The 12321-nt window shown below is 69.1% G+C and overlaps 2 protein-coding genes across 10 annotated transcripts; both read left to right on the forward strand.

Annotated features, from left to right (window-relative positions):
* The first annotated feature begins 338 nt into the window (after positions 1-338).
* NPDC1 (neural proliferation, differentiation and control 1) lies at positions 339-6201 on the forward strand. Of its 2 annotated transcripts, none has more exons than XM_043470202.1 (9): positions 339-610; positions 3283-3429; positions 4511-4645; positions 4733-4906; positions 4977-5043; positions 5227-5311; positions 5400-5479; positions 5576-5726; positions 5834-6201. In XM_043470202.1, exons 1-9 carry the CDS (start codon positions 499-501, stop codon positions 5900-5902), a joined length of 1020 nt encoding a protein of 339 aa, XP_043326137.1. In that variant the 5' UTR covers positions 339-498; the 3' UTR covers positions 5903-6201. The 2 variants fall into 2 exon arrangements, with proteins under 2 accessions (XP_043326137.1, XP_043326139.1); XM_043470204.1 differs by having other exon boundaries at positions 5630-5726.
* Positions 6202-8395: 2194 nt separating this feature from the next.
* Positions 8396-12298, forward strand: FUT7 (fucosyltransferase 7). 8 transcript variants are annotated; one of them, XM_043470207.1, is made up of 4 exons: positions 8496-8615; positions 9602-9817; positions 10512-10623; positions 10692-12298. In XM_043470207.1, the coding sequence occupies exons 3-4, from the start codon at positions 10611-10613 to the stop codon at positions 11729-11731; spliced, it is 1053 nt and encodes a 350-aa protein (XP_043326142.1). In that variant the 5' UTR covers positions 8496-8615; positions 9602-9817; positions 10512-10610; the 3' UTR covers positions 11732-12298. The 8 variants fall into 8 exon arrangements, with proteins under 8 accessions (XP_043326145.1, XP_043326142.1, XP_043326144.1 ...); XM_043470210.1 differs by lacking the exons at positions 8496-8615; positions 9602-9817 and adding an exon at positions 8396-8410; XM_043470209.1 differs by lacking the exons at positions 8496-8615; positions 9602-9817 and adding an exon at positions 9139-9454.
* The last annotated feature ends 23 nt before the right edge of the window (positions 12299-12321 follow it).

The raw sequence follows: 12321 nt of genomic DNA on the forward strand, positions 1-12321 counted from the left end.
GTCCCCCTGCGCCTGCCCAGCTGTGTGCGCCTGGTGTCCCTCCAGACCCAGGCGGATCCTCCGCCCCAGGAGGGTGGGGGGCGGTGGGTGGGAGTTATCAGCCCGAGAGGGATCGACTGGGGAGGCGCATCCCGGGGGACCCAGCCCGAGCCAGTGCGCCGCCTGGAGAAGGTCCGGTTTGCAGAGGCCGCAGAGGCGGAGGCGCCCGGAGGGCTGGCCGGGGGCCGAGGAGGGGCTCGGAATCCGAGGGGGGGCGCAGCCTGACGGCGGTCCCGCCTCCGCAGGTGGGGCGCGCAGGCGCACTCCGACTCGGCGCCCTCGCCGCCCCCGCCCGGATCCTCTGCCGCAGCGTCAGCGCCGCCGCCGCCGCCGCCTGTTTTCCTCGGCGTCCGCCTCCGGCCTCCGCCCCCTCCTCGCCGCCGCCTACCCCGGCGCCCCGACCCCGCGCCCGGCCCTGGGACGCGCGGTGCCATGCTGCCCCGGCCGCGGCGCTGAAGGATGGCGACGCCTGTGCCCCCGCCCTCCCCGCGGCACCTGCGGCTGCTGCGGCTGCTGCTGTCCGGCCTCGTCCTCGGCGCGGCCTTGCGCGGTGCGGCCGCCGGCCGCTCCGGTGAGCTACGCGCTGGGCAGCCGGCTGCGGGGCGCCCCGGGGTCGGGGGTCGCCGGGTGGGGCTTTGGCCGCGCGGCGCCACGCTCACCCTCGCCGCCGCCGCCGCCCTGGTCTGGGCCCGCAGGCCTCGCAGGCCCCGCCGGCCTCGCCTGGCCCTGCTCGGGTAAACAGTCCCCGGCGGGAAGGGCGCGGCGCCGGACCGCCGAGGGACTCCTCTGGACGGGGATTCTCCGGGCTCCTTGGCGGCGAACCTGAAGTCCATCCGCTTCTTGTCTTTGTCTGGGTTCGTGAGCCGGTGGGTCGGTGTCGCAGGCGGGCTGTCTCGGAGCGGGCCGTGGCCTGGAGCCGGTCCCACTGGCGTCTCTCTGTGCGCGCGTCTCCGGTGCCTGCTGGCCTTCCTGCCGGTGGCCGTCCTGGAGCAGGAGCCGCAGCGCTGGTCTGTCCCTGCCTCTCGGGTGGTGGACACGCACCTCGCTTTGCTGCTGTGGCCGCGTCTGAAGTTTCGCGGGCATCTGACAGCTCGTCCCAGGCCTCGGGGCTTGCTCTGGCCTCACTGGGGGCGGGAGGAACTCACAGCCTCTGCTTCCTCACTCACCCTCTGCCCTGCAGGGCCGCTGCATTCCGTCTTCTGTGCCTGGCGGTGGGGGCACCCCCCAGGGCAGATTCAGGCAGAGAGGGATGAGCCCAGGGTCCTGGGAGACCCTGCCAGCTTCCCAGATGGCACTGAGGCTCCAGAGTTCTGCAGGAACCAGAATCCCGAGCGCACCCTCCCAGGAGGCAGGACTAGGGGGCTCTGTACCCAGGCCCCATTTCTCCCAGCAGCTCCATAGGATAGGTGCTGCCTTTAGCCCATATCACAGATGAGAAAACTGAGGCACAGAGAGGTGAAGTGACCAATATGTGATGCAGCTGGGATGCTAACCTGGGTGGTGTGGTCTGCATGTGCGGCATCAAGAGGCCAGAGCAGGGCAGGCTTCTTCCTGGGCACAGCACCCCTGGACAGGGACCTGGCCTGACCAGAGGAGGCCCCAAGGAGGCCTGAGGGCCAGGGCATGGCTGGCCAGGAGTGGTGGAGGCCTCCTGCTGACAGCCTGGCTCCAGGCTGTGCAGCGTGGGGCTCCCGAGGAGACGGGGAGGCCGGGTGCTGCCCCAGCAGCTCATCAGCTCTGTGCTCGCCCAGATTCGGGGCAGCATGCCAGCCGCTCTCCCGGTGCCGTTGTTCCTGGGGCCTCGTCCCACACTCTAAGAGCAGGGACCTTCCCAGGATCAACAGCCAGCACCGGCGGCTTCCTGTGGCGGGGGGCGGGGAGTGAAGGGAGACCCCTGGAGCCCAGAACCGAGAGCCAGCTCTGGAACACAGGCCCCTAGCCCGGGTCGGTGCACCCCGGGTTCTCAGCACCAGGGGCTGGGACTGCCTGGCTCCCTGGGGGCCCAGCTGGTGGGTGGGGTCTAGACAGACCTGCTGGCACAGGCTTAATGTTTAACCAGCCCCAGCCCTGGGTCCAGAGCACTGATACTGGCGCCTGCCGACCCAGGTTGTGCAGGAGGTGGGATCCCTGGGAGGGGAGCCCCAGCCCACTTGCCCACCTGCTGTAGAAGCTGCTGGAACTTCCTCCAAGGGATACCTACAGCCGAGGGGCTGTATCAGGTTACCGAGGAAACCAAGTCAGGCTAGCTGAAGTCTGGAGGACAGGCTGACATGTCACCCTCCTGCAGGGGGGGGCTGGGCAGAGGGAACCAGTCCTGGTCCTCCAAGATACCCCCACCTCCCTAGGCATGATTGACAGTCCTGTTGGGTCTCCCCGTGGCTCCCCAGGCTCTGCTGTCTAGTGACTGGGGCCAGTGTCCAGGCCTTGAGACTTTCCCCAGTGTGGAGGTTCTCACCTGCATCCAGAGAGGAGACTGAGGCTGAGAGGGCCACTGCCCTCCACTCCCCAACATCAGGCTGGGAGCCACAGCTGTGTGTACAGGGCACACGCACGTCTGGGCCCCGAATTAGAAGCGGCCTCCCTGCCGTGGTTCAGGCTCCTCAGCCCCTGGCAGCGCTGGCTGCAGGCCTGCCCCTGCCTGGTCTCTGTTTTTGGAGCCAGTGAGGCCGGCAGGCTCCACCCCAGGCTTCTCCCCTGCCCGTCCCCAGCAGCCCCTCTCTGTGCCGGGACGAGCCAGAAGGTAGATGTGGCGGAGCGACTGGATCTGGGCCGTTTCCCAGCCGGGCTTTCTAGGGCTGTAGGATGTCGTGATAAGGTTTGAGTGGCAGCCCTGAGGGGACAAGAGAGAGACCAGGGCCCCACTGTCTGGGGCTCCCTGGCTGGGTGAGAGGCTTGCTCTGGGTCAGCTTGAGGCCAGAAGCAGGGCTTGGAGGGCTGCACGGCCCAGGAGAGCTCTGTGTTCTCAGGAGGACAAGGGACATTTCCGTGCGGAAAGCTGGCCTGAGCCTGGGCAGTGGCCTCTGGGGAGTGGGTGGGGCGAGGGAGTTCCGATAAGTGTCAGGACTGTTTGTCTTCCTGGTTCTGATCCCTGATGCCGGGGAGGCAGGGCCTGCCCAGAACAATGGCCGGAGCCCGGCTTGGCCAGCTCTGGAGTGGGGGCGGGGCGGCCAAGGCGGCACCACTTCTGGGCAGGGGCTGAGTCAAGCCCGCCGAGACCCTTTTCTTCTTCTGCTTCCTTTCCAGATGCCGCTGCCTGTCCTGGGAGCCTGGACTGTGCCCTGAAGAGGCGGGCACGGTGCCCCCCGGGTGCACATGTCTGTGGGCCCTGCCTCCAGCCCTTCCAGGAGGATCGGCAGGGGCTCTGTGTGCCCAGGATGCGCCAGCCTCTGGGTACGGGCTCCTCCCCCCGACCTGGTACATTTGGCCCCCTCCTCAGCACTGCTCCTCCACAGTGTCCTGCACCTTGTGGATGCCAGGACTTGCCAATCTCTCTCCAAGTGGCCTGGTGACCCTTTCCGGATGGCACCAGGGCAGAGTTGGGCAGTGGGCTGGGGCCTGGGGCAGTCACCCTTCCCAGGGCCACAGGTCCCCAGCATGAAGTGCCAGGGTGATCCCGGGAGAGACAAGGTCAGCGTTCCCCAGGCCTGAGTCTCCTCAGAGTCAGGCACCCAGCTCTCCACCCTGCCGAGCTGCCTCTGCTCTTTGCCCAGCATCCCTTCTCTCTCCATCACTCCTGTCTGCTTGAATGCCCTGGTGCTGCCCTGACCCAGCGTCTGTTGGGATGGTGCCAGCCAGAGTGACTTCAGGTGTGATGGGGCACATTACAGAGGGCATTGTGGGGGCTGAAGAGTTGGACAGGGTGGGAGGGGCTTCCTGGAGGAGCACGTTCCTGGCCACAGGTATATGGTTCCTGAAGGCACATGATCTGCTCTGCGGATGCTGAGCGCCAGTGTCTCCTGGGAGCCTCTGTCTGGGACGTGGAGGCCCGTCCACAGTCCCACCCCAGCCGCTGCCCTCCCTTCCTCCTGGTGACCAGGCAGAGGTGGGGGTTAGGACGGGGCTCCTCCGCATCCCTCGGGAAGTCCTGCCCCCCTTGGCCGAGGAGGCCCACGTGGCCCGGTGACGCACTGTCCCTGCTTTGTGGGTAGTGGGTGGCGAGAGGGCCGGCACCCCGCCCTGTCCTCCTGGCCTCGGCGTGCTCCCCGGCACTTGCCCCCTGCCTACTTCCCTGAGAGCTGCAGCACACACAGCTCCTACAGTTGTCACCATGGCAACTAGGATGGCCAGGGCCTGCGGCTGGCACCCGGTCCTCTGGCTCCTGGGGCCTAGGAGGAGCCTGCGGGGAGGAGACCCAGGCCTGGGACTGGCTAGCGGATGGGCCTTCCCGCTCTCTCTGGGAAGGCCACCTGTAGCTGGTGTTGCCAGGAAGGGCTCAGGGCCTCTCCAGCTGATGGCCCCTAACCCTCGCCAGGGGAGGGCTTGCCGCGGCCCAGACTGGAAGAGGAGATCGACTTCCTGGCCCAGGAGCTAGCCCGGCAGGAGGCGGGGCGCCCCGGGCTCAAGGCCCCACCCCAGCTTGAGGGACAACAGCGGCCCCCGGAGGCGGGTGAGACCCTGACCCGCGCGCCTGTCCGACTCCCCACACCCTTGGCCCCAGCCCGTCTTGCTGTGCTGACTTGCCGTCTCTCTGCAGATGCCACCCTGGGGCTCTCCGAGCGAGGCCGGGGACTGGACCTGGGCCTCCCCTCCGCGCGGGGAGCCCCGGCGCCCACACCTCGCCCCTCCCTGGGCCCCGCTGTGTCGTCCGGGCCTGTGCACGTGTCCCCCCTGGAGCCGCGGGGCGGGCGCGGTGATGGCCTCACACTTGGTAGGTCCGGCCGGGCGGGGAGGCGGGGTCCTTCCCCGAAGGCTGCCCTCACCGCGCCCCCTCCCTGCAGTGCTGATCCTGGCCTGCTCCGTGGCCGGCGCGGCCGCGCTGGCGGTGGCGGCTCTCTTCTGGTGGCGGTGAGCTCGGGGTGGGGCGGGGCCGGGCGGGGCCGGGCGGGGGGCGGGCGGGAATCGTCTAAAGAGGAGGGGCGGGGCTAAAGGGGTGGCTAAAGGTGACGGGCGGGGCTGGTGGGCGGGGCTGGTATAAAGGGGCGGGGCTGGGGAGGAGGGTGACCCCGAGGGTCTCTTTGCTCCCCGCAGGCTGCAGCGAGACATCCGCCTGACCCAGAAGGCCGACTACGCGGCCCCACAGGCGCCCAGCTCCCCAGCTCCGCCAGGGATCTCGGTGCGTGGCCCCACCTTGCCCCGCCCCGCCCCGCCCCGCCCCTTCCCTCCTGTCCGGGCCTGACCCTCCCGCCTCCCCCCTCCTGCAGCCCGGGGATCAGCGCCTGGCACACAGTGCCGAGATGTACCACTACCAACACCAGAGGCAGCAGATGCGATGCCTGGAGCGGTAAGAAGCCCCGCCCAGCGCGGCCCACCCACCCACTCCGGGGCCTGCTGCCTCCTCCTCAGCCCTGCCCACCTCCACCCCCTGCCCTCTGCCCAGGGCCACTGGCACCTGCAGGGTGAGGGGCACCCAGCGATCCTGCCCTCCACCCAGGCATAAAGAGCCACCCAAGGAGTTGGACTCCGTCTCCTCCGACGAGGAGAACGAGGACGGCGACTTCACGGTGTACGAGTGCCCCGGCCTGGCCCCGGTGAGTGCGGGGCTGGGGGTGGGCGCACGGGCCGGGGGAGGGGTGCAGGGGGCGGCGGAGGGCGGTCCCTCCCCTGCTCTGGGCCCACCTAACGCCAGCGTTCGCAGACGGGAGAGATGGAGGTTCGGAACCCATTGTTCGACCATGCCTCGCTGTCTGCGCCCCCGCTGCAGTGACCCGAAGGCTGACGCCCACCCTCTCGCTCACCCTCTCGAGGACGTGATGCCCACTGGTGGGGAGGAGCAGGGCACCCGCCCTTTCCCATTAAAGAGAGGGTGTCCTGACGCACGCCTGCTCGTGGGGCCCCAGCGGCTAGGAACTCCTCGCGGGGCGGACTCCTGCCTGCCTGTGCCCCATTGTTGCGCCTGTCCCCTCAAGTGTGGAACCCCCCAGTCGAGGGGAGGAGGAGAACCCGAGACCAGGCATGGGTGGGTAATACCGGAGACAAGCCAATTAAAGTACATTTCAAACCTTTGCCTGAGTGTTCTAGAGACTGACCTCGCCCCCAACAGTGGGCCATGGTGGATGGAACCTGGAGTGGGTCCTCGGGCCTTCTGCTGCACCTCCAGCCTGGGAAGACCCTGTCCCCGCCCGCTGGGGAAGAGGGCTGGGGAGGGGAGATTATGGGTGCATGGCCAGGCCAGTCTGGAGTTGGCGCTCTTCCCTCAAACACCCCATCCTGTGCATGATGAGAAGGGCTGGGAGTGGACACTGAGGCCTCCGTTCCCGCCCTGCGTCCACCTGGGCCAGGAGGGCTGGGCTGCACAGCCTGTCTGTGGGCTTACTGCGGGACCACGGGGACTCGAGAGCCCCTGCAGCATACGTAGGGGGTATGCCAGGCAGAGGAACCTGGGCGACACACAGGCGGGTAGACCAGGGTGGGCAGCGGAGGTGACAGAGGTGGTGGGGTCCCCGAATGTCAGGAGGCACCTCTCAGCTGACCCCAACCCCCCACCAAGGAGCAGGAAAGCCAGTGGAGGGGGAGGTGACCTTCAGCTGAATCCCCAGAGTGGGCTCCAAGTTTTGTGCTCAGAAGTGACAAGGATACTGGGCTGGGAGGAGGGGCTTCTGGGGCCCATGGCGCAGTGGGGGCCTGGTGCAGACAGGGTGGGGGTCAGGCCTGTCTGCCCCACCAAGCCTGGGGAGGAATGGGGGGTGGGGTTCAGAAGCCCCTCAGTGAGTCCTCAGGGTGGGGTTCCGAGGTTGCCGGACCTCTGGCTCCTGGTGGGGCAGCCCTGCAGGGGGTGGACACGGTCCGCTTGGGGCAGCCTGGTCTCTCAGGTGGGGCTGGGCAGCGGAAGCCGGGTTGGCCCTCCTTAGAGCTAGTGGCTCTGCTAAAGCAGTGTGTCTCTGGGGCTATGGCCTCGGGCGGGCCCCCAGCGGGAAGCCACGGTGTCCTTCTGGTGCGCTGATGGGAGATGTGGGAGATGGACGGGGGTGGGGACAGGGAGCTGGGAACGAGCGCAGGGTGGCGTGTGGGCAACGCGTCGAGAACCCCTGTCCCCTGTTACTTAGTCCATGTCATGAGGGGGAACGGCCACAAAGAAAACTGGGGGACAGAGAGGTCAAGGCCTCCCTTAAGGGTAAAGGCCAGTCACCGGCTGAACCCTGCAGACCCAGGACTGAAGGTTGCCCTGGAGCCCTGGGCTCTGTCCCTGGAGTCCTGGCACTTGCCCCTGCAGCCTCGTGCTGCTCTGACCTGGGCAGAGGACAGCCACCCACGTGCCCTGGTGGACCACCGACTCCTTCCAGACAGCAGCGCCTAGGTGGGGCGGAGGGAACACCCCGCCGCAGCCTGAGGGGTGCCTCAGGGCCAGAGGGCCAGAGCACACCTGTCTGCCCCCAGGGCTGGCCCAGCCCAGCCGAGTGGGGCCACGGGCCCGGAGCGCCCCCTGGTGGCGGAGCTCGGCCGCGGGCTCCTGCAGGAGGGGGCGAGGGCAGCAGGGGGCGCTTTTCTCCAGGGAGAGCGTTGAGGCCAGGGCTTTCGGGAGCCCCTTGGGGAAGAGGGGTGCACAGAGGCTGGCAGTTGGCCAAGGGGGCCCCAGGTCGGGTGCAGCTGTGGGGGCGGCAGTCACAGCAGGCGGCTGCCTTCAGCCTCACCGCAGACCACCCGAGGCTGCCAGCCCCTCTAGCCCTCCTGCCCTTCCCACCTGGCCAGAGGTCCTGGCCGCATCCCATCCAGGGGGAGCTCCAGGGCCTGCCGGGCCCCCTGCAGGGCCCTGCGCCCCACAGCCTGTCCCGGCTCAGCCCCGAGGGCCGCTCAGGCGGCAGAGGTGTGTGTGCGGCATGGGGGCTCCAGACCCGCCCACCCCCTGGGCTGGCAGGGGGCTGGGGGGGGGCTTGGTTCCAGCAGCGGTTGCAGGAGTCTGGCTGCTCTGCTTGAGCTCACCGGGGCCAGTGGCGGGAGCGGGTAGTGGGCTCCGTGGGGCCGAGAGCCCGGTGAGTGGGCTGAGGGGCCCGGTCCCAGGCCCTGGTCCCTCATCCCTGACCAGCGGCCAGCCCTGGTTTCACTGCAGAGGCCTCTGGAAGGGGGATCCTCTTCCCTTGGGCCCTGGAGACCAGTTAGGGACCCTCCAGGCGGGTCCCCCCTGGAGGCTGGTCCTGGAGCAGCGCCACACGCAGCTGGTCTGCGGGGGTGACCGCGTGTTCCGGGTCCCAGGTGCTCATGGGCGGCTGAGCCGGAGGTGAGTGCCCGCCTGCACCCCGTCGACTCTGGGGCCTGGCACCGAGCTGGCAAGAGGCCCCACTTTCCCTTTGACTCAGGCTTGCCCGTCTCTTTCTTTTTTCCTCTGAGAATCTCTCATTCTGACCCATTTCTGGCCAAACCCTGAGCCCCATTTCCCAGCAAGCATGTTCTCATGAATGGGGCCCTGGCTGCTCCCCGAGCGGGTAGGTGTGCAAGGGGCCCCGGGGGCACCCCAGGCGAGGGTGGGGGTGGCTCCTGCGAGCCCACCCAGGAAGGGAGCGGGCTGCGGGTGTGGCTGTGGCGCTGGCAGAGCCCCCGCCACCTGGCAGTGCAAACAGGAAGGGCAGAGGCCCTGGCACCAGGAGCCAGGTCGCCAGCGGTCTGTGGGGGGCGGCTCCTTCCTGCCCTCCCCCGCTGCCCTCGGGGTGCCTGCCACAGGCAGAGGGGTGGGGTCCTCGGGGGCGCCCCTGCCAGGAAAGAGACACTGGGTGGGACCCAGGTCCAGGGCCACCGTGGTCATCTCCCTGAGCGCTGGGTGCTGGAAGGGCAGGGGTGCCAGCCGCCCTCCGCTCTGGCCGGGGCCCGATGCTGCATCCACCCCACCGGCCACCAGATGGTTTCCGACAGTTCCCATGGCCCTCCTCCTGCGTCCCCCGCCCCCCAATGTTGCACAAGAGCCTCACCACTACCGCTCAGAGCCTCTGCTAGGGGTGAGGAGCCTCACAGGGGCCAGAGTGCCCCCCTTCTCCCGGACCAGCCTCTGTCTCCCCCACGGGTGTGCTGATGGCCCCTCAGTTCCCGTCCTGGACACAGTCTGGTTCTCACTGGGAGAAGGGAGCTGGGACAGGCTGGTAGTCCCAGGAGCCCGAGAGGACAGGGTGAAGGGCGGCCCCCAGGACGGCTCGGGTGGCAGGCCTGCTGAAGATTCCAGGCCGGCATTCCTTTCGTGACACCCAACCTGCAGCCTCCAAGAACTGGACCGGCCTGAGGCCCTCAGGACGCTAGCGCCAGGGCTGGGCCTTGCCGGCCACATCCGGCTGGGGTGAGGGAAGCTAGTGACCGAGAGCTGAGTGGGCCGGAGCCAGGGCAAAAGGGGAAGGAACCGGGCCTCCACGCCTGGCCCCACGGCTGGCGGACGGCGGGGCAGGGAGAGGGCCTCTGGACTGCAGCCTTGCTTTTCCTGGAGCAGGTGCCCACGTCAGGGACACAGCGACTCCTTCCCTTTCCAGCCTGGAAAGCCCCCTCCGTACTCCCCCGCTCGGGACTGTGGAGCCGGGAGGAAGAGACCCGGAGCCCCCAAGGGCAGCGTCCCAGCCCAGGTTCCCGCGTCTCTTCCGGGCCTGGCCAGACCCAAGGCCACCCAGGCCGGGGCTCCTGCGACCGGCGCCCTTGGTGGGGAAGGAAGGTGTGGCAGCCCCCCAGCCCCCCAGGAGCCAGGCCCAGCCTGGCGCTGCCCATCGAGAGCTTGCGCTGGGGCCCTCTGTGGGCCCTGCGACGGAGCCCCTCCCGGGGAATCCGGGTTCCAGGACAAAGGTGTCCTCGAGGCAGCAGGGGTGGGTGGCGTGGAGAGGCCTGGCTAGAAGCAACGCAGGGAGAAACCTCATCCTCCCGGGTGGAGCTGAGCGCAGCGCGTCTGCAGCCAGAGGGTCTGGGGGCCCACCGCGGAGCCGAGAGGGGGGAGTGGGGGAAGTGGGTGATGACACGGCGCCCGAGGAGGCGGCGGCCCCAGGGAAGCACACCTGCTCTCCGCGGCACCCCTGGCAGGGCAGCGGGCGGCCACTGGGTCCTCGATGTCAGGGTCGCCCTTTCCGGGTGGGGGCCACCTCCACTCGCGAAGGCCTCCCCCTCCCTGAGGCCTGGTGGGCCCTCTCTTTCCCCGGGCCTGCCAGCAGGTCATCTCCAGGCCTTCCCAGAGGCCGGCAGGGGTGGGGGACACAGCCCTGAACCCTGGCTGGATGCCCTTCCGGGGGCCGCCGCCCCCCAGCAGCCAGGGGCCTCGCGGGGGAGGCGGGGTTAGGATGCTGGTGGTGTCAAAGGTCACCGGGGGCGGGGGCGGGACGGGAGTGGGAAGATACTCTGGTGGCCTTCCTCCCGAGCAGATGAAAGGAGAGCATTTCCAGGCGGTACCCAGTGCAGGGGAGCAGCTGTGGTTTCAGGGCGTTCCCGCGGAGTGGCTGCCGTGATTTGAGGAGCCGTGAATGCAGAATGCTGGTGAGTCTCTGGCCTTGGGGGAGGCCTGGGCTGGGAGCCCGGGGCCCGTGGCGAGCTGAAGGACACAGCCTCTCTTCCCGTGTCCCCTGCAGGGCTCAGCCCCGCTCCGAGCCTCCGGGCTCTGGGGGGCCTGGCTGTGGCGGCCCTTCTCTCGGCTGTCTGGCTCTGGTGGAGGCTCGGGGCGGCCCCCGGGGGAGCCCCGGCCCCGCAGCCCACGATCACCATCCTCGTCTGGCACTGGCCGTTTGCCAGCCAGCCCCCAGAGCTGCCCGGGGACACCTGCGCCAGGTACGGGGTGGCCCGCTGCCACCTGACCGCCAACCGCAGCCTGCTGGCCGGCGCCGACGCTGTGGTCTTCCACCACCGAGAGCTGCAGACCCAGCGGGCCCGCCTGCCCCTGGCTGAGCGGCCGCAGGGCCAGCCCTGGGTGTGGGCCTCCATGGAGTCGCCCAGCCACACCCGCGGCCTCGGCCGCCTCCGGGGGGTCTTCAACTGGGTGCTGAGCTACCGGCGTGACTCGGACATCTTCGTGCCCTACGGCCGCCTGGAACCCCGAGAGGGGCCCCCGCCTCCACTGCCGGCCAAGCGCGGGGTGGCTGCCTGGGTGATCAGCAACTTCCAGAAGCGGCAGCGGCGCGTGCAGCTGTACCGGCAGCTGGCGCCGCACCTGCAGGTGGACGTGTTCGGCCGGGCGGTCGGGCAGCCCCTGTGTGCCGACTGCCTACTGCGCGCCGTGGGCCGCTACCGCTTCTACCTGTCCTTCGAGAACTCCGAGCACCGGGACTACATCACCGAGAAGTTCTGGCGCAACGCGCTGTCGGCCGGCGCCGTGCCCGTGGTGCTGGGCCCCCCGAGGGCCGCCTACGAGGCCGTCGCCCCGCCCGACGCCTTCGTGCACGTGGACGACTTCGGCTCGGCCCGCGAGCTGGCCGCCTTCCTCGCCGGCATGAACGAGAGCTGCTATCGGCGCTACTTCGCGTGGCGAGACCGGTTCCGCGTGCGGCTGTTCAGCGACTGGCGAGAACGCTTCTGTGCCATCTGCGCCCGCTTCCCCCAGCTGCCCCGCGGCCAGGTCTACCAGGACCTCGAGGGCTGGTTCCAGGCCTGAGCGCCGCCTGCGGAGGGGGGCAGGGAAGGGTGGCTGGGGAGCTGGACATGTGGGTAGAGGGCTGGGTGTTGAAATCAAACCAGTGGCATCCGACCCGACCCCCGTAGGCAACCGCATGCCGGATGTGGAGGCTGGGGTGGGGGGCCGGGAAGCAGGGCGTGGCTGGGCAGCCTGCCTGGAGGAGGAGGCTGCTGGGTATTGGAGCCACTCTTTGGAGGCAGAGGCGAGAGCAGGGAGGGAGGAATGGAGTGCGGGGTGCTGAGGTCCATCAGATGGATGGCCACACAGGCCCTCCGTCCCCACCTCGATCATGTCTTGGGCAGGTTAGGGCTGCCCTCAGATGGGCAGGGGCTGAGAGAGGCTGGAGGCAGGGCCCTCGGGGCCACCGACATGCCCCCTGAGATCTGTGGGGGCAAAAACTGGGCCCTCGGATAGCTGGGGTCCCTTTGTCCCAGATGAGCAGTCTGGAGCCCGGCATGCAGACCCTGTGGCCTGGACCCCAGACAGCCAAGCAGCCTGCCACCCCCTGGGGAGGGAACACCAACCAATAAAGACAGAAGCAGAGCACGCGTGGAATCTGCCTCCCTTGC

The sequence above is a fragment of the Cervus canadensis genome, chromosome 5, assembly GCF_019320065.1.
Source record: "Cervus canadensis isolate Bull #8, Minnesota chromosome 5, ASM1932006v1, whole genome shotgun sequence".
NCBI lineage: Eukaryota > Metazoa > Chordata > Mammalia > Artiodactyla > Cervidae > Cervus > Cervus canadensis.

Bases quoted from the DNA above. Each gene is read 5' to 3' on its own strand.
- NPDC1 (XM_043470202.1), top strand. From the start codon at position 499: ATGGCGACGCCTGTGCCCCCGCCCTCCCCGCGGCACCTGCGGCTGCTG. The intron at 611-3,282 runs GTGAGCTACGCG...CTTCCTTTCCAG, and splicing joins TGCGGCCGCCGGCCGCTCCG to ATGCCGCTGCCTGTCCTGGG. The intron at 4,907-4,976 runs GTAGGTCCGGCC...CCCTCCCTGCAG, and splicing joins CGGTGATGGCCTCACACTTG to TGCTGATCCTGGCCTGCTCC.